General features: G+C 43.7%; 1 protein-coding gene across 1 annotated transcript in view; it reads left to right on the forward strand.

Annotated features, from left to right (window-relative positions):
- LOC137911779 (ankyrin-3-like) overlaps positions 1-21,185 on the forward strand; it is a 91,557-nt gene that overhangs the window by 55,846 nt on the left and 14,526 nt on the right. Inside the window, exons 24-39 of the mRNA XM_068756163.1 lie at positions 184-271; positions 435-538; positions 3,406-3,630; positions 6,184-6,338; positions 6,430-6,641; positions 7,464-7,668; positions 7,750-7,846; positions 7,928-8,156; positions 8,595-8,720; positions 9,772-9,894; positions 10,959-10,980; positions 17,628-17,705; positions 18,515-18,646; positions 19,174-19,323; positions 19,414-19,621; positions 19,863-20,600. Of these exons, the coding sequence (XP_068612264.1) occupies positions 184-271; positions 435-538; positions 3,406-3,630; positions 6,184-6,338; positions 6,430-6,641; positions 7,464-7,668; positions 7,750-7,846; positions 7,928-8,156; positions 8,595-8,720; positions 9,772-9,894; positions 10,959-10,980; positions 17,628-17,705; positions 18,515-18,646; positions 19,174-19,323; positions 19,414-19,621; positions 19,863-20,600 (2,892 nt within the window). The remainder of the gene's footprint in view (positions 1-183; positions 272-434; positions 539-3,405; positions 3,631-6,183; positions 6,339-6,429; positions 6,642-7,463; positions 7,669-7,749; positions 7,847-7,927; positions 8,157-8,594; positions 8,721-9,771; positions 9,895-10,958; positions 10,981-17,627; positions 17,706-18,514; positions 18,647-19,173; positions 19,324-19,413; positions 19,622-19,862; positions 20,601-21,185) is intronic.

The raw sequence follows: 21,185 nt of genomic DNA on the forward strand, positions 1-21,185 counted from the left end.
CCCCCCCACTCTGTCCCGCAGTGATCCCTTTCTAGTCTTCCTCACAGCATCATCATCACATCAAGGTGAAGGACAACAGGAAGCTTCACCTGTTAGTTCCTGCCTGCTATCGTACACACACACACCTGCTCGCGTGGCTGTAGATCTGTTATACAGTAGTTATTACACTCTTCTCTTCTCCAGCACTGACAGGACCTTCACACCCCCCCACCACAGCTGCTACTCGCCTAAACACGGAGGCATGATGGACGAGATGCTCACCTATCACCAGGTACAGATCGCCATGGTTACCGTCACTGAGTGTGACCTGTGACTTATAATCGGAGTACTAAGTACGCTGAGTACTAAACGTCATCCTGTGGTTGGGTTTCTATAACAGAACTGTAATAGGAGTTAGGATTATTATGCTGTAATCCGGCTTCCTGGTTTTCCAGGTTTCGTCCCTTGCCCGAGAAAATGACAGGGACTCGTACCGTCTCAGCTGGGGCACCGAGAACCTGGACAATGTGGCGTTGTCCTCCAGCCCGATCCACTCTGGGTATGTACGGCCAGCCTGGGGGGGGGGTAGTTCATCGCCACACAGAGAATCCAAATGTTCAAATCTGCACTGTTTTGGAATATATATATATATATTTATGCAAATGAATGAATATGTGAGCAGAACTCTAACTTTAAGTACTTTATTTTAGTTAATTATCACAGGGCAGTCTCTCACGTTCTTATATTTGCTACTGAGTTTCATTTATGATCATTTATTGAATTTATGCACTTTTATTAACTCCTCAGAAGAAGTAGAATTGAAATAAGCATGAAATAATTTCTTCAGAAAACATAGAAAAGCATGTATCTTTCAAAGAGGTTCTCTCTTGTGTCATTTGGAGTGGTGATATTATACCGTAATACCTCTACATTATATTATACCATAATACCTTTGCATGATATTATGCCGTAATACCTCTACATGATATTATACCGTAATACCTCTACATGATATTATACCGTAATACCTCTACATGATATTATACCATAATACCGCTACATGATATTATACCGTAATACCTCTACATGATATTATACCGTAATACCTCTACATGATATTATACCATAATACCGCTACATGATATTATACCGTAATACCTCTACATAATATTATACCATAATACCTGTACATGATATCATACCGTAATACCTCTACATTATATTATACCATAATACCTCTGCATGATATTATGCCGTAATACCTCTACATGATATTATACCGTAATACCTCTACATGATATTATACCATAATACCGCTACATGATATTATACCGTAATACCTCTACATAATATTATACCATAATACCTCTGCATGATATTATGCCGTAATACCTCTACATGATATTATACCGTAATACCTCTACATAATATTATACCATAATACCGTTACATGATATTATACCATAATACCTCTACATGATATTATACCATAATACCGCTACATGATATTATACCGTAATACCTCTACATAATATTATACCGTAATACCTCTACATAATATTATACCGTAATACCTCTACATAATATTATACCGTAATACCTCTACATGATATTATACGATTGATGGATGGATGGATGGGTGAATGATGGATGGGATATGGATGGATGGGTGAATGATGGATAGATGGATGGATGGATGAATGATGGATGATGGCTACGGATGCTGAGTGGGCGGAGTCTGTACATGCAGGATGGGGCCGTGCTTATTGGTTCACCTGAAGCTCTGAACTCTGATCTTGAGGCTCCCGACAGCTTTTAAACGTTAAAGGGGAAAGTCCAGCATGACGGGACAGAATATTTAAAATAACCTCTTCTGCACATTCCATAGATCGACGTTGTCGTGAACCGCTCTGTGTCCACGTGGACCCGCCGCTCCGGTGTTCTCCAGATCTTTTCCGTTCTTCCTCTCCAGGTTCTTCTTCCTCTGAATCATTTCTGCTTTGACCTTTGATCCCTTTCTGTTTCGGTGTGGTTGCTGCCTTTAGCCATTCCTCTCCGTGCCTTGATCATGGAGACCACAGCAGGTGACCGTCTGCACCTCGGTTACGTCGCACGCCTCATCTTCATACCCCCTCCCCCCCCCACCACCGTGCTCTCCGGGTGGAGAGGTGTACGTGTCGCCGTCCTCAGCCGACATCGCCTCATTCCTCTCCTTTGAGAAGTGTGAAACGATTTGAATCGGATTTCTGTCGCATCCGGCTGGTCATGTGACACAGGTTAAGGAAAGCAAACAAACCTGTGGACCAATGAGGCGGTGGAAGTGGAGGACATGTTTGTTGACTTCATCCATGTGAATTGTGTGTTTGCGCTAACCTGAGCACGTCACGCCAGAGAATGAAACAAAGTGAACCGTTTTGGGCGAGTTTCAGGCGTGGAGCTCAGCTTCGTGTCTTCTAACACTTTGGTGCAGAATAACGTGTTTTCACATCGGCCCGTTCAGACCTGGTGTAAGTCGAAGCGGGTCGCACGTTACCGCGACACAAAGTTAGTTTGAACACAAGTAAAGAAATTGCTTCACATTTTAATGGTCGCCTAAATTATAGCAAGATTAAAAAGCGATAATTTGTCTTAAATCAGCTCTCGGATCAGATCTCAGATCAGGTCTCAGATCAGATATCAGATCAGATGTCAGATCAGATCTCGGATCAGATCTCAGATCAGGTCTCAGATCAGGTCTCAGATCAGGTCTCAGATCAGATGTCAGATCAGGTCTCAGATCAGATCTCAGATCAGATGTCAGATCAGGTCTCAGATCAGATCTCAGATCAGATGTCAGATCAGGTCTCAGATCAGATCTCAGATCAGATGTCAGATCAGGTCTCAGATCAGATCTCAGATCAGATGTCAGTGCCCGGTCTGAACGGGGCCGCTGTGTGCTCTTTGAGCTCATTACAACTGGGTGTCACGCCACCTCATCACACACTCATGCCCCGCCCCCCACATGTATGCAGTATCATCCTCTTCATGGACTCAGAACTACTGATTATTGATCGATATGTTATATTGATGCAGTGCTGAGAAAATGGACACCCGCTCATTTGCCCTGAAGCGACCCCCCCCCCCTCCCTGTCTCCATTAGTTGTCATGGAGACGATGCAGATGATCAGGTTGTTGATTGAAATCAGAACTGATCAAAGAAAAATACATCTGAAGGATAGCATTGAAAGCAAATAATTGAGCATTTATTCAGAACACGCCCACCCAGGTTTCAGCCATCAGACGTGGGCGGGGCATCTGAACCTCTGACCCTCCGATGGTGTTACTGCATCACTTGCTCTCGGCGTCCATGTTCTCATCACGTGATGACTGACGATGTCTTTGATTCATGGTAAACCCTCCTCTCCTCTTCCTCCTCCTCTGCCTCAGCTTTCTGGTCAGCTTCATGGTGGACGCCAGGGGCGGAGCCATGTGCGGCTGCCGGCACAATGGCCTCCGCATCATCATTCCACCCAGGAAGTGCAGCGCTCCCACCCGGGTGACGTGCCGGCTGGTGAAGAGACACCGTCTGGCCACCATGCCCCCAATGGTGGAGGGCGAGGGCCTGGCCAGCAGGCTCATCGAGGTGGGGCCGTCTGGAGCGCAGTTCCTCGGGTAAGGCTTGGGAAATCATGATGATGATGATGGACGGGACGAAGAGGTGGTCACAAGTGTCACGACCAGCGGCTCTATTAAGGCCAAATGTTTATCTGCGTTAAATTAAATACTCACTCCTCAGTTTAAGTTCTTTAGTTTCTCAGTTGATCAACTTTACCTTTGTTCTGTTGCAAAGAGGAATGCGGTTCTCCTGTGGAACGCCAGACATGTGGAATGAAAACGTCTGTTTTTAAATGAGATTGGGAGCGCAGATTATGAAATGTCCATTTTTCTGTGAATTGTTCCTTCAGTTTGAGATGAGATTAACTCGCTGTGCATTTAACCCACTGACACAAGGTGCCGATCCCTTGCTGCCCTTTTCCTTTCAGATTCATTTATCCTCTGCCTCTGCTTACTAAAACTTGCTCTTGCTTCCGCTCCGCTGCAGAGAACTTTGAACGTTAGCGCCGCAGCATGTCTCGTTTTCTTTCACGTCGAACTTTTTCAGCCGGAATGAAAAAACAAACAACGTCGCACCATTGAGATGTGGCCTCAAATTCTCCCTTCTGCTGATCAAATTGGAAATGATGTACTGTCGGAGAAGCGACCTGAGAAAGACGCATGCAATGAAATATGTTATTATCATTAAGAGGATTCAGCCAATAACATTTTCTTCCACTCTGCAGAACTTTGTGTCAAATATGAATTAATTAATATAATTATTGGGATTGTATTATAAGTACAAAGTCATGTAGCTAATAATATACTTGTTTAGATATAATTATATGGGTAAATACAGACAAAATTCAATGTTTGACAGGAAGTAATTCAACACACTAATTTATTACATTTTAGTCTTATTTCATCTGGATTTTTCACAGTAAAGGTTTATTGAAAGTCAGTATAATTTACAGTAACTATAGCAGTATTTAATTTAATAAAATCCTTTATAACTTTACTTTTACAGTGTAAATATAATATTACAATACTCCAAGCTCCATTAAATCCACAAAGATTTTACAATCCAAAAAACAAAAGTAGCTTCATGAAATAAATGCAGCTGTGACTACATAAAGCTGACAAAAAAATGAAATAAGGCAAAGAATCACAAAATATCCTAATGATGATGTCACTGAAAGAGTTTGCAGTGGTTTTTGTTTGAATTTGTTCCATATAACTGCTCATTTAAATTCTTTGGCTTTGCCCCATTTCTAGACGTGAATTTAAGATTGCTGCTGGTATTGATCGGCTCACCTGGAATCAGTCCCCGGGGTTCCTTTGTTGCAGCCCACCAGAGCTTTACGTGTGCTTTCTTTCTTCTTACTGCTGCGCTTGGACGCTCACGCAGTAAACTCCACCTCCCCACTGCTCCTCCACCTCTTAATGAGGGCGAGAGTCTGGTTAGCAGAATCCTGCAGCTCGGCCCGCCGGGGACAAAATTCATCGGGTAGGGCGGAAGAAATCCTTGATTCTTTATATGAAACATTCCATGGATGTCATTTCCTGTTATTTTGTTGTGTTGTCTTGCTCGCACTCGAGTGTCATCATCTGCTACCCATCTAGATGTTTGCCTTTAGTTTGCTGTCTTTTTATGAATTCCCTGTTTTCCACTTGACCGTTTCTGTTTCTGACTTAAGCTTCCTGCTTAAACAATTTTTGTGTGAAATATATTTGGTTTTATGGCCTCTGAGCATGGAACGTAATACTTCCGTAAATTCTATGGAATTCCACTTGTTTTTTCCATGCCATGTGAATTTGAATAATTTCCCAGAAATGTTGGTGTGGCTCAGTAAAAATTGTACATTTTGTATTTTAGTACACAAATATAAAGTGTGTGTGTGTGTATACTGAATATATATATATATATATATATATATATATATATATATATATACTATTTAAAAATTTTACATTTTGTATTTTAGTACACAAATATAAAGTGTGTGTGTGTATATATATATATATATATATATCAATATACTATTTTAAATATAATAATAATTTTGACTGCCACCAGCAAACCTTTTAAATACAGAGTACTGTGAGGCCAAAGAACCCAGTAAATATCACATGAAAGTATTTAACCTGGATTCTATTTTTGTGTGTTTCTGTCCTGTTGTGCTGCATGCCGCTTATACATGTATATAATGTGCATAGATGAGTTCAACATTTTTCTGAAGGAGGTTAATGAATGTAGTGTGTGAGCTAATATAAATGACATGTAAAAGCCATTACATGAAAGGATTTAGCCTTTTACAGGTAGCGTTACAGGGAAAAGGTAAAATGAATGAGGTTTAATTATAATAAAATATAATTGAATGATATAATTTGGACAAGTTCGGCGGGCCGGATTAAAAAGCCCAACGGGCCATATATGGCCCCCGTGCCGTAGTTTGCCCATGCCTGTTCTACACTCTACATCTCTATCAAACATGCTTTTACCTTTGTATGTGCAAGACATGCAGCTCCTCGTGGACGGACATGTGGTTGCTGGCGTACGCCTTAATCACAAGATGCTAAAGTTGGGATGTGATACCTAAATCATAAATACTCATACCGCCTGTCCTCTAGTCCTGTGATTGTGGAGATTCCACACTTTGCTGCCCTACGGGGGAAGGAGAGGGAGCTGGTGATCCTGAGGAGTGAGACTGGAGAGAGCTGGAAGGAGCATCACTGCGAACACACTCCAGAGGAACTCAACCGGATACTCAACGGCATGGATGAGGGTAAGTCTCTTCTGCACTGACATTAGTGTGAAAGTGTAGATTAACATCTTGGTATTCCGTTGTTGTCCCTGACGTCCCTCCGTTTCTGCAGAACTGGACACGCCGGAGGAGTTGGAGAAGAAGCGCATTTGTCGAATCATCACAAGAGACTTCCCACAGTACTTCGCTGTGGTGTCACGCACCAAGCAAGACAGTAACCTGATTGGTCCTGAAGGTGGCGTCCTGAGCAGCACTGTTGTGCCCCAAGTGCAGGCAGTTTTTCCAGATGGGGCTCTCACAAAGAGGATCAGGGTTGGCCTACAGGTAACTGGCCAAAGATTCTGTATATTCTATGGTCATCCTGTCCTGAACTGTGTGGGAATTTTTAGTATTTTGCTAATAGCATAATGAATAAATAATAAAATGCTATTTTAAGACAAGCACTAATCAACAGAGATGGGTGGAGTCATGGCATTGCCACCAACAGGTATCCACCAATATGCAGATTCATAGTCCTTCAATTAGTTTCATGGAAGTACTACTACTGTACTGTCTTCTTGTCCCGTGAGATGTCTCCACAGCAAATCAATGTTCTCCACTTCACCCTGTCCTTTGCATCGTCCTCCCCAACACCATTCACTCTCATGTCCTCCCTCACTACGTCCATGTCTCTTCTCCTGGGTCGTCCTCTAGTCCTGTTCCCTGGTAGCTCCATCCTCAGCGTCCTTCTACCGATATAGTCCCTGTCTCTCCTCTGGACATGTTCAAACCATCAAAGTCTGGTCTCTCTGACCTTGTCTCCAAAACGTCTAACCTTCACTGTCCCTCTTATTATCTCATTTCTAATCCTGTCCATCCTGGTCACTCCCAAGGAGAACCTCAGCATCTTCATCTCCGCCACTTCTAGCTCTGCCTCCTGTCTTTTCCTCAGAGACACTGTCTATAAGCCATCCATCATGGCTAGTCCTTCAATTGATCTCATGGAACTGTTAAAGTTATATCGATCCTGATTCATTGAAGCATCTTTTCTGATTTCTAATGTTGTACTTAGTTACATAACCTTAGCTAGTCAGTTGAAAACTCTGACACGAATCTAAAAGCAGCCAACAATCTGAAAGTAGGCGTGTTGTGCGTGTTCTCTCACAGGCCCAGCCGGTCAGTGTGGATGTAGTTCGGAAGATTCTGGGCAACAAGGCCACCTTCAGTCCCATCGTCACCCTGGAACCCCGCAGGAGGAAGTTCCATAAGCCGATCACCATGACCATCCCCGTCCCCAAGAGCGACTCTGACGCAGTCCTTAATGGCTTTGGAGGGGACACCCCCACATTACGACTGCTTTGCAGTATCACTGGTCAGAAAATACACACAGAGACTCGAAAATCCTCTGAACCAGACCCATGCTCATAGTCTGTTATCTTGTGTCCGTTTCTAGGTGGAACAACTCCTGCCCAATGGGAGGACATAACAGGAACCACTCCATTAACATTCATCAATGATTGTGTCTCCTTCACCACAAATGTGTCTGCCAGGTAACACCAAAGCAATCGTTATTCCAAGAATCAATCCCTTCGATCCTCCATCTCACTGGTTTCTTCCAATCTTCCATCCAGATTTTGGCTGATAGATTGTCGGCAAGTCCAGGATTCCGTAAACTTCTCCACTCAGGTGTATCGAGAGATCATTTGTGTCCCATATATGGCCAAGTTTGTCATCTTTGCCAAAACCCATGATCCCATTGAGGCCCGACTGCGGTGCTTTTGCATGACCGATGACAAGATTGACAAAACCTTGGAGCAACAGGAGAACTTCACAGAGGTAGCCCGCAGCCGGGACGTAGAGGTGAGGAAGGCAGCGACAGCAAATGTTTCCCTTACCACTTTGCATCCATGACAGAAGGCCATGCAAAAATGCCTCACTACCTTGCTACACAGTAAATTGACTCGTCTGTGTAAATAATGAACTGCCATAATGCCGATCGGTGATTGAGGAAGCAAACCTTACTTGGCTGACCTGTCAATCGAGAATTCATTGTCTAAGATTAAAAACCTTGAAGCATCACTTTCTGCACAAAGCCATCCTAGCTGGTTATTCCAGGACAAAGACCTAAGTATTCAAAGAAATGTTATTGAGGCCTTAGATGGAGCCCTGGGTAATGCCTCGGGTCAAGGAGGGCATCGTGTGTCGCCTGTGTGATGTCAACCATCAAGAAATTATTTGAAGTTTTTGAACATGGTTTGAAAGCAGAAACTAACAGAAACTGCTTGTTATATTCTTTAGGTACTAGAAGGCAAGCCCATCTATGCAGACTGCTTTGGAAACCTTGTTCCCCTGACTAAAAGTGGGCAACACCATCTCTTCAGCTTCTTTGCCTTCAAGGAGAACAGACTAGCACTCTTCATCAAGGTGAGGACAGTTGTTATTTAAAAATAATGAAAAGCATATACAGCAATACAAGCGTTCCGAGACACGAGCAAACCTGCGAGCAAAATGTTGCTTTTGAGACACGAGCATAAATTTGAGATACAAATAACTTACAGATGGTGGCGCTAAATGGCCGAGCTAGGTTCACTGGTTCAGTTCAGGTATTCACCACCTTCCGTCCTCGTCTCCTGCATGTCTCCGTGTTATATTTCCTTTACTGACATGATTTTGGCTGGGTCTGTCACTATATTACAGTAATACTGTATATCATGTATTATATCATTGTGTGTGTGAAAAAGTGTCTTTCCATTGTTATTAGCGTTGATTTGAGTCCCTCACTCCCCCTGTCCTCCCCTCGCCCTCCACTCCTTGGTCCCGTCTCCCGTCCCTCCCCCCCCCTCCCTTCTCCCTTCTCCTACACCTCGCCGGTGTAGGAAATTTCCGTATTAGATGGGATTCCACAACGTGATTACACGCCGACGTCACAACAGGGAGGGCACCACGTTTAGTTTGGCGTTGTTATGACTGATTTCCGTTGAACGTCTCACAACAGTGACGTCACGCACAACACAGATAAACATGGGCTGAGATTGGCTGGGGTAAAGTCCGGCCTTCAGGGGATGCAATGACGTGTTGACGAAGCAGGAAATATCTTCATTCCGCCATGAGGCACCCACGAGAAACATGGTGGAATCCAGCGCTGATATCTGAACTAACTGTACTGATCTGTTAATTATATAAATGTCTTAATCTTAACCCACATTCTCCTCATTGACTACGCACCCACTAAGGAGAACAAAGAACCGGGAGAGGGTTTGGAGAACCCTTACGTTTTATTTTTATTTTTTCCCCATTATCATGATCAGAGAACATGTGGCATTTGTCCAAGTTTGTGATTGTTTAGTTTGTTTTAATTGTCAGATCTATGAAACGGTCCCCTTTGTAATAAATCAAATCGAATTGTTTGAGCGACTTCTAGCGTTGCTTATTCCTGATAAACAGTTGACTGACTCGTGCGGCTGGGATGTTGCAGATCAGAGACAACACTCAGGAGCCATGTGGCCGTCTGTCCTTCATGAAAGAGCCCAAAAACTACAGGTCCCTCAGCCAACACGCCATATGCAACCTCAACATCACCCTCCCATCATTCTGCAAGGTCAGGACACTGACAGTTGAAGATTTCCGTTGCACGTCTTGATGTCTTGAGCTTGCCTTCCTGTACTAACTTGTGAGACCTACTACCTTTCCTTTCTGGAGCATGACACCAATTATTTTATATTTCTTTGTAATTAATCTTATTTCTTCCATTAATGTTTGACATTCAAGTTGTCATTTACCATGGAAGTGTACTTTCTGACCTCCGGGGCATCTACCAGGCCATACTGGGCAATCATACAGGCTGCTGACAACAAAACGCCAACCCCCCCATTGTTTAGGCGCTAAATGCATTATTCCTGCAGTCTTAAAATGATCGACTCATGAAAATAGAATGGCGCAAACATACGTCATTGTGCAATCAATGTTGGCAATGACAATGTTTTATTTTACAATTCCACATTGGATTCACTACTAAAAGGAATTTATATTTAAATAGCCTGGCCTATTCAATACTATGCTAATAAAACCGTGACTCACTTTGCACCTGGACGGGCCCACATGCGTTCACACCCAGGCAGTCAGTACACAGCCAGATCATCTGGCACGTAGTGAAGTACCAGGAGACAAATGAGATAAAAATGTCATTCCATCTGTCAGGATTAGTCCAGATTGCCCAGTGCAGCTTTATAGACCGCTGTAGCCTCACGTTGACTTGTCCTCGTTACTATGGTGACCCCTGTCTTTTTCCCCTCATTAATGTCGGTGTTGTTTCTATCTACCATCTTTCTGCTTCTCGCTGCTTCTTGCTCCACAAAGGAGTCCGATTCAGACCAAGAGCAAGAGGAAGAGGTAAAAGCAGCCGCTGCCCCTCCCCTCTGCCTCTCACAACGAGCTGAGCTGGTCTGTCCTGCCCACTGTCCCGTCATTGAGCTTGAATAGAACCCATTTCTGGCATTTGATCTTAGATTTGTTGTTGTAGCCGATTGATTGCGATTAATCTGTTTCTGTTGTGTAATTAATGTCCATGCTGTTCTTTTCTACCTATTGTAGTTGTAGTAGTTAGAATATTGGACACAACGGATTGATGACTAACTGTGATCCATTTTTCTTCTTTTTTTTCAGACCAGCCGAATGATGGAGAAATGTAAGAAAGCTTTCCTCTTCCGTTTAGTTGCTATTCTATAATCCTACTGAATGGATGCATGTCTAATAATATTAAAAACAACACTGATCATATCATATCAAAGCCTTTTAAGTTTCATATGTCCTGTCAAACAGCCAAAAGACCCCATCCGCATGTCAATGATGTGTCTCTGTTTAAGGCTTAATGTCACTTTTTACTGTCCTTTTTTCCCCTTATATCACACCTGCCTCTTTCGATCAAACCCTTCACAATTTGAGATTGGATCAATGAAGAAAAAAATAAGTGCTGGGATCTCTGTTATGTAGCTGCAAATCCCCCTCGATGCTGCTACGGGGACGTTTATCTGAGTAAGGCCTCTGATTTCAAGCTGGTAAAAAGTTGGCTCAGGCTAATGCAATCACAGTGGCAACTTTTACACTTGCACCTCTTGGGGTATTTGGTGGCTTCCAAACAAATAGGCCATGAGTTTGGTGGAATGATGCAACTTTTGTCGTTTTGTGCATCTGGCTAAAGCAGTTTGATGGCTTGTTTTGACAAGAAAACATTTGCATTTTCACCCGCACAGAGTCGCAAAAGCAGATTTGTTGATGTGATGCAAGCTCTCACATATGTTAGTATCGTAAATTCACATTTAAAAAGAACAACTTTCACAGTGAGAACTGGTCTTAGTCTTCTGCTGGACTGACAGATCCCTCGTTTTGAATCCTTCCATCCTTTCCACTTCGCCTATGCAGTGACAAAATGGAATGTTTCAAAACCAGCATGCATCTGAAGTAACTTTACTGAATTCATCAAGCATGTTAGCACCCTGCTAATTAGCATCCCTCGTGCACTAATTTTAGTAATCCGTTGAACTGTTTGCTCACTCTTCACCTGGACCTTACCATCAGCACTTCCCTTTGCTTTGCATGGAAATAACTTGCCTTACATAAAGATGAGTGTGTGTCTGAGTGTGTGTTTACGTGTAATGTGCCTGGAAGAGTTATTTTTATTTTGTTGTTGTTGTTACATTTGTATTTTTTATTGTATTTGGGGATTCCTCCTGAGATTATCTAAATGTGAATTGATTTTCTAAATCACCAAGTTGTTTAAGTCATCACTGGTTTTTATTTGTTGGTATTTTGAGTTGTTCTCGATCCGTTATCACTTTAATGTTTGTCCTACATCTGATCGTCCTGGAGACGTCTTTCTATTCTGTCTCGTCTCGTTTTCTGTTGCGCTTGTTTGCTTTGGTCTAACTGTTTTATTGTGTTTTCAACACTTTTGTCTTGTGTGTTTGCTGAGTGTAAAAGCAAGTTATTTCCTGCTCATATCATTTTGCCATCGGTATTATTGAGCCTTTACTTTGCCAAAGTTCCCCAGAGAGCATAGGTGTTCTGATTCCCAACCGTATAACCCATTGTGTATTTGCTATCCTATGATCCCTGGAGTGTGTTCCAAACTTATCCTGACCACCATTTCCAATGTCTGTCTCCTTTCATTTGAATTTTTGATTTTCTTTACTCCTTACTTGTTTCTCTTCCATATGGAAGATGAAGAGAGGGTGACATCAGTCCTGAAATCAGAGCTGATCCGAGAACCAGACCTCCTATCCGACGTGTCAGAGATGAAACAAGATTTGATCAAAATGACAGCCATCCTGACTGCTGACTCTACAGGGAAATCCCCTTCTTTAGGAGGGTGTGGTCTAGAGAAAGGGACTGAGGATGTTTCTGGAGAGCCATTAGAAATAATGGAGAAGGACTTAGAGAAAGTCAAAGAGGATTTAGAGAAAGTTGGTGAGATACTGAGGAGTGGAACATATGAGGGTGAGGCAGCAGAGGGGGAAGCAAAAGCAGCTATAATGGCTGAGGAGTGGGTTTTTCTGTCAGACACTGAGATAGAAGAGGCCAAAAAGATGGCAACCTTAGAAATTCAAGAGCCTATCTTACGTGAAAGTAGAACTAACAGAGGAGCTCCCAGACCCAAGGCCATAAAGGACAGTGGTGACCTTAAAGAGTATCTCCTGGATTCACCTATAATCTCCAACTCAAAAGCCAGAAAAGAACCAGCCACCCAAGAAAGATTTACTAATATTGTGTTACGCAAAAGTGAAAAACCAACTACCCCAACCCGAGTGCACGATAAAGCAGCTGCTAGAGATGTTAAAAAGACAACCAGAAGGAAGGGTAAAGACCAGGGGCAGACAGAGGAATCAACTGATACAGGCTCTTGTCTGATTGTCCCCACCGCCCCTGCCCCAGCAAAACCCATTTCCCCAGTGGTGGAAGAAACTCCCATTGGATCAATAAAGGACAAAGTCAAAGCCTTACAACAGAAAGTAGAGGCAGAGCAAAAAGGCAAAAAGGTTACTGGAAGCAAGACTTCACAACTGCCTGTAATGGGGAAAGCATCTCCAAGAATCAAGGAAAGCCCTAAGTCTAAACTAGGTCCATCTAAATCCCCCAAATCTGAAAAACTTGAAGAGACCGTGTCAGTTAAAGAGCTGATGAAAGCATTCCAAACAGGACAAGATCCCTCAAAAAAACAATCGGGTCTGTTTGAGCTCAAAACATCTGCTACATCACGATCAGAGCAACTCTCAAAATCAGAATCCATGCAGTCAAAATCCATGCCCAAAGCAACAACCTCCCCTGTCTCTAAAGGACGAGAAGTATCTTTGGATTTCAAACCTCACAAGACAGACACCGCTCAGCAAGACAGAGTGAGGGAAAGCAAGCCAGTTGACGCTGCCCATTCTGAGCTAACTGAAACTGTAGACTTTGGAAATGGTGGCCTTGATGATAGCTCTGACAGCGTAAAACATGAGGGTGCGGCAGACTCTTTAAGTGCTAGTTCTGGAGATGTAACCGCTCAAATTAGCTCTGAGGACAGTTCCAAGCATGAGGGTCTAGCCACTCCAGGCACAAGCCCAGAAAGTATGTATCCATTGCCCAACTCTGGACAGCAAGCCACTGCAAATGTGGCAGCAACAGCAACAATGGTCCAAAAAGAAAGTAAAGACACAGAGAAGTCTGGAGACTCTGGTTTAGGAACCAGTGGTGACCAACTCTCAAAAGAATTGACCCCCCCTGTCTCTTCCAACAAGGCTGCTGATGAACACAACACAAGTGAGTCCATATCTGTTACGAGGAGCGAGTCTATGGAAACTAAACCTCCAAAGCTTACAAAGAGAATTTCAGAGACAGTAGAAAATTTTCTTAGTGATGATGATAGTTCTGATCATCAGCTAGCATTGTTTTTAGACAGTTCACCAGAATCTAGAACCTCTTTTCAGCATCATGAAAACTTAGAGCTCCTATTAAACCAAAACTCAGAAGCTCTCAGTCCGTTAGCCGACGACTCTTTAACAATAAGCCACAGAGACTCTTTAGAAGGTAGTCTAGTGGACGAAAACTCCTCCCATAAGTCTCCAGACTCTATTGAACCTAGTCCAACCAAGGAATCGCCTCCCCATGACTCTTTAGAGAACAGCCCTGTAGAGCAAAAAAGCTACCTGTCTTTCCCATCATCTCTAGTTCCATCTAGTAAATCCAATAGCCATCCAGAGCCCTCCAAAACTACGGAGTTCCCCCAAGATGCTTTGCGTGGTAGACTCCTTCGAGACCATGAGGCTAGTGGTGATGACGAGAGTTGTGAGCAGACATCTCAGATGACAAGTTCTGGTAAGAGTCCCCTTTCCCCTGATACTCCTAGTTCTGAAGAGGTAAGTTATGAGGTAAACCCCAGACCCCCTGACCATAAATTCATCCCTGTTCCATCCAAACCAGCTATCATTCCTGAAGAACCAGGTGAAGAGGATGCATCGGACAACTATGAAGCTAAGAGACTAATCACTCCAGAGGAGGAGATGTTTAAGATGGCAGCCAAAATAAAAACATTTGATGAGATGGACCAGGATGCGAAGAGCAAAAAGAACTCTAAAAAAGATTTGTTCCTTTCAGCTGATGCCAAAATAGGGGATGACAGCTATGAAACATTAGTGCCCACAAGTGAGATAGTTTCTCAAAATGAATTTGGGCTCAATAGATCCAGTGAAGAGTCAAAGTTAGCTCTTTTTGTTGATCCCCATATTAAAGTAAAACCTCCCTCTCCTTTTTCAGCAGGTTTGCATGATGGATCCCAGAGCAAAGAGAACAACAACACTACAACCGCAGTCAATGTCACTTTAGGGGGACCTCATTCTGTCTCAGATCAGCATCATTCAAAATTCAAACTAGAATCTGCACAGGAACTGGCAGGAACCATCGTACCATCTACTGACAAAGACACAGCTACCAAAAGGGCTGGTGTGACATCTCTCACTGAAAACAGGACTGATGAGCAAAAGGAAGCGAGCTTAAGAAAGTCAAAGAACAAAACAGGAGAAAAGGATGATCGAGACTCACACACTACCAATCAACAGGTGGGAACACTCAAACAAGGTAGCAATTTAACAGATGAAGTGAAAGATCACAAGGTGAATACAGAAGTATCAGAGGCTGGAAAAGCAAAAATGGCCAAAGGTCAAACAAGGGAAATATTCAAACCAGAGGTCTGTATCTACGATGATGCAGAAGAGGATGATGCCGTTCTTGAACTTCCCAGAACAGAGTCAAAAGGTGTTACTGCAAGAGTTGAAACTGACTCATGGTCTGCTATGCGGGAAGATGACGTTGCTTTCGCAACTCGTGTCAACGAGGAGGAACAAAGGATACTGAATCTGGCGGTGGACCGTCAGTCTTTGCAAGCAACTCCAGATACAACTCCGGGTAGAACACCAACAGAAGAAGGCACGCCTACCAGCGAACCCAATCCTTTTCTCTTTCAAGAAGGGAAACTCTTTGAGATGACCCGAAGTGGTGCTATTGACATGACTAAGAGGAGCTATGAAGAAGAGGGGGGTGGCTTTGCCTTTTTCCAGATAGGTGAACAGCCTTTAGAGGAGCCTCTCTTAGAAGATGTCGCACAAGAAGCTGTGAGATCAGCTGCAGAACCACAAATTGCCCTCAATCTAACATTAGAAGTTAAGACTGATGAGACTCAATTAGAAGAAACGGCAGATTCTAAGCTTCAGTCTCTACCTGAAGGTGACGAGCCTGAAGGTGACGAGCCACCCCTGACTGCTGATGCCTCCAAATCTAAAATTCCTAAAATGGGTGTTTTAGCTTCAGCCAAACCCACAAAGAAAGATCAGACATCCAGAGAAGGTCTGGAGAATAAAACTGAAACAAATATCACTGAAGGATGCAACAATAATGACAGAAGTCCATCTGACCACATCATAACTAATGTACAAATAGCAGAAACTACAGTTACTAGGTCAGTTTCCTCTCAGCGGGGCCAAGAGTCGCCCGATTCTTCCCCAGAAGAGCCACAATCCCAAATAGAAGCCTCCAGATCCACAGAGACCTCCAAACCCACGGTGAAGTCCAAGCAGAGAGCTTCCAGTGGTGCAAAAAAAGCCCCACTCAAAACACAAGTTAAGTCTGCTCCTCAAAGTCCGGGTAAATCCACAATTCCCTCTGCATCTCATTCAACCTCCACTTCAGCCACTATTAAAAAAGAGTCCTCCTTCACTTCTGAATCCAAATCTAAAATTCCCATCAAGTCCAGCGGGCAAAAGCCCGATTCTACTGTCAAACGTGCTGAGTCTGTCCAAGGTAAAAAACTCAAGGTTCCTGTAAAGAAAGATACACGGAGAAAATCTGAGACAGATGCAGGTCCCTCTGTGGAGAGCAAAACCAAGACGCCTTCGTCCAAAGCCAAAAGCTTCTGTGAGGGGGAGTCTACCAAGCCATCGGCTAAAAAGAGCACTGAGTCAGCAAAATCTAAAAGCTTCCAGTCCAGATTGCCAATCCGAGGCAAACGTGGTCAGTCATCTTATTTATCCGCACCCGCTAAAGAGAAAAGTGCGCCACACAAAGAGTCAGTTGAGTTCTTTGACGAGATAAGCAACGAAGCAGCGAAAGTCGTGGCACGGTTGTCAGAGGCAGAGAACGAGGCAGCAGCTGCCAACTCGGATGCTGAGAGCAGTCTCATTGGTCCGTCCGCCGTAGAGAGGGAAAGCTTTCCTGAGATGCAGTTCCCTCCCTCAGGAGACGTCTTTCCCATTAGACCGCTGTGGGACGACCCTGTTGAGACACAGATGCAGCGAATCCCAGACGATAAAGCCCAAAGTCAAGGTACCCCCTCAGTTTAAGGGGCTATTCTCTATCTCTTCTGCCACATTAGTTGACTGTAGATGTAAAGGTGCTGCCTCTCTGTCTCTTAACGTTATGTCCCAATGTAGAACGCGTGCCTGTGTGACTTGTGCCGTTTGTGCTTACGTCTTTCTTTCCTTCTATGTGTGCTTAGAACCTCAAGACTGACTTAAAGGCTTAATGGAATTTGAGGAAACAAATGATTGATAAAAAAATATTTTAATGGTTAAAGAGAAAAGAAAATCAGTGTAATTCTCAAGTCTCTTATAATATTTCAAAAGGCCATTTCCTTTGCGCAGCAGCGTCACTACATGGTCTGCCACGCTGTAGTCTGGCTTACAATCTATTAATTGACAAAGAAAAAGCCAGTGAAGACTTTTTTTTTTTTTAACCATTTGTGAATGTGACTTGGTTGAGTTCCCACCGAAGCCTTGAGCGCTCACGGCTGTCTGGTGGTGTTTGCAGTAGATCCGCAGGATGAAGCTGAGAGGACGGAGCAACAGTTGGTCGTTCTAGCTGAGCACCTGGGCTTCAGCTGGGCAGGTGAGCTACACCTTACTGTGAGCAAAATCAAATGCAGTAATCCCTGGTTTATCACGGTGTTACGTTCCAGGACCCCCCCGCTATAGGTGAAAACACGTGAAGTAGCGACACCATATTAATTGTATTATTTTAGTTGTATTTTTACCTTTATGAACCCTCCCTGCACCGCTAACAACCCACCCTCTACCGAGTTATCCTTTCCCACATGCTGACAAAAACTGTTGTATTCTAATAAAGTATCAGTAGTGTATATTTCTTGTACACTGTCAATGCTACCTGTATTCTTAATATCTAAATTAGTTATACTGTACTACAGTAATTCTATATAGAGTACACAAAAATCTCTCTATACAATAATAATAATGATGGTAATAACTAATACGTGAGAGCAGAGCGGGGTACTCGCCATTGAAGATGCTGCAATGAAACTTGAATGATGACGATGATGATGAATTTGCTGTGCAGAAATGATGACGATGAAGGTGATGGTAACGTTTACTGCACAGCCGATGAGAGCTTTACGGCACTTCTGACCGCGGAACAATATATGTGTGTTGTAATACGTGTTTTCTTTCTTTTCTTTTTTACTATCGTTTTACTGGGCTTTTTTTTCCTTCGGCTTGAAAATCAATAAAGTATTAAAAATAATGGAAATGTTAAATTTATACAAACTGCAGAAAATCTGCGATATGTAAGTACAATAATATAATAATAGTCAGTCTCAAGAAACGCAACTTGTATCTTCAGATCATTATGCCAATTATTGTATCCCCCCCCCCCCCCCCCCCCACACACACACACACACACAGAGCTGGCACGAGAGTTGGACTTCAGTGAGGAGAGGATTCATCTGATAAGGGCTGAAAACCCCGACTCGCTTCAAGACCAGAGTCGTGCACTCCTGAAACTCTGGGCAGAAGCGGAGGGTGAACAGGCCTCAGGTTCGTGTCATAGAGATTTCTTAGTATTACTACTTTAAAACATTTACTATGTAGAGGTTATATTCAAGGACAAACATAAAACACTTTTACATGGTAAAGGTAATGTCATTGTGTGCCTGCATTCTGGCCCAGGTTTCTAACTGGATGTCCTGACCCAACCCTCCCCATTAATTTGCGTTTGAGACTGGTACCAAGAGTGCACTAACTGGTGCACCACCACACTTAATTCAATTGAAGTAAATTCCTTTTTATTTCTATAGCGCCAGATCATGACAGAAAGCTATCTCAAGGCCCTTTACAGGATTAGCAGGGAAAGACAGAACCCAACTAACAAAACTGCTATATAAAACTATAAATGATAATGCTAGGCGATCCAATTTGACAGCCACGGGTCCGGGTTCTGCAGCTATTTTGACAAAAACCTTTACAAATATTTCATATAAGTGTCTGGGAACTGCGATACCTTGTGGAAAAAAGAGTATGATATGTGATCTGTAAAGTCGATTTAATTTTTTTTTCCCCGGCAGAACCAATGCTGATCAAGAGGCTGACAAAGATCAACCGAATGGACATCGTTCACCTCATTGAATCAAAGATGAACAGGTCCAATCTGGAGGAGACATCCTCACATACCTATGCAGAAATTGAGCAGACTATTGCACTGGACCACAGTGAAGGTACCCGTCCTTCGGGAACAGACTGATGACTTACAGCCATGATTTTGCCAGTCATGTTTTCTGTACACCTTGCACCGTATCCTTTGTCAGGTTTCTCCGCCCTTCATGAAGATATTGACAGCCCCAGGCAGGGCAGGCGTGCAGGGGCAGGAGAAGAGGTCCCCTCGGTGTCAGCAGAGGACATGTGCTCCAGTTTGTCATCACTTCAAGAGACAACGGGAAGATCGGGGACCGATTCCGCAGCAACGGGCCTTCTTAGGAATGCTCACAAAGAGACACTTCAAAAAGAGACATCGTGGTAAGTCACCCAGGAAGTTGAATCCATGTCGCCGTCTTCATACGTGAGCATGGATTATATTTATATTCAGTATTCATTATGAAATTGAAATCACTGACATACATTTTTAACTGTTTAGTTGTAAATGAATCTATTTCAGTTCATCATTTGTGGCCCTTTTGGATCTTAACTGTCTCACGATTCTGGTTTGCAGCCAACCAGCAATGGCTAAAAAGTATTTTTTTTATTTTTTTATTAACAGCTCATCACAAGGAGTATATGAGGAGGTTACAAACACGGTACACAAGGGCAGCTTTAAACAAGTAAGTCCTTTCTTCACGTTGTACCGCGCCTCTCCCCACAACCTGCAGTCCCATGCGATAAACCCTGTGTACCAAGACCGACCCGTGTTGGGTGCCCAGATTGCCTCTCCTCCTTGTCCCACTTTTGAACTGTGTGATGATGAGGGGCCAGTTGAAGGTGAAGGAGCAGAGGGGGGAGAGGAATGGAGCTTGGACTGTCTCCAAACTTCCCAGGCTGAATATGGGTCTCACCATTTGTCGCTGCTTGCTTGGCGACGGTCATCCAATAGCTCCCGAACAGGTGTGTGTGAGAGTCGACCTCTGTCTATGATCGATTTTGAAGATAGCCTGGCCGAGTGTGATCAAGCTGAGCAAGATTTCAGAATGCTGGCTATGGAACTTCTGGAATCCAGCCAGGTAGCTGAGAAACGTCCTGTCAGAGACAAACAGCCTACACAGCCTCCATCTGTGTCAGACTCCAACCAGATCAAACAGCTGGACACGGGACACATGGAAGAAGCGTCACGGCGACTTTACAAGGTCCTGTATGGATATGATGTTGACCTGATGGACACAGATGTGGAAGATTTGTCTGCAGGGCTGGAAGACAAAACTCACCCAGAAGTCAAGAGAGATGAGGTGGAGGATGCTGCCGGTCGCACAAAAGGTTCTACGGTTCAGAGACCAGAGGCCGTGAGGTTGGAGACCTTCATTCAGATGTCACATGACTTAACTTGTGAGCAGGTAGCTGCTGGTTCAGTGAGCGATGCTAAGTCCGCGCCAGCTGCCTCGCGCAGCGTTGAAAAGCCGTCGTCATTCCGGCAGAATGAATCAGATAATGAATTTGAGATTGACGCCTCCAGATGTAAAGCCTATTTCCCAGAATCCTCTCCTAAAATCCTTTGTCATCCTCATGGCTCAGTTCATTCTGGATCATCTTCATCTGAATGCGTGGCGGATACAGCAGCATTACCGCCGGAGAGTCGGGCTTCGTCGCCCGGATCAGCGTCTTCGGTAGACGACCTTCACTTTCTATCACCGGGTTCTCCAGTGGCCCGGTTTAGACCACTGTCTCCGCTGCCACCGGCTTTTCTTCCAGGGGAAACTGTCGTCCAGTTCTCAGGCCAGAATCAAACGTTACAAAGTAAAACAGGAAGCGCATTTATGACGATAAAGACTGAAGCGGAGGAAAGACCATTAACACCGATGGTTTCCAACAAAAGACCTTTCGGAAGGCCGTTGTCATTGAACAGCGATTTCAGTGGCAGTCGATCCATCTCACC

This window comes from Brachionichthys hirsutus, chromosome 23 (genome assembly GCF_040956055.1).
Source record: "Brachionichthys hirsutus isolate HB-005 chromosome 23, CSIRO-AGI_Bhir_v1, whole genome shotgun sequence".
Taxonomy (NCBI): Eukaryota; Metazoa; Chordata; class Actinopteri; order Lophiiformes; family Brachionichthyidae; genus Brachionichthys; species Brachionichthys hirsutus.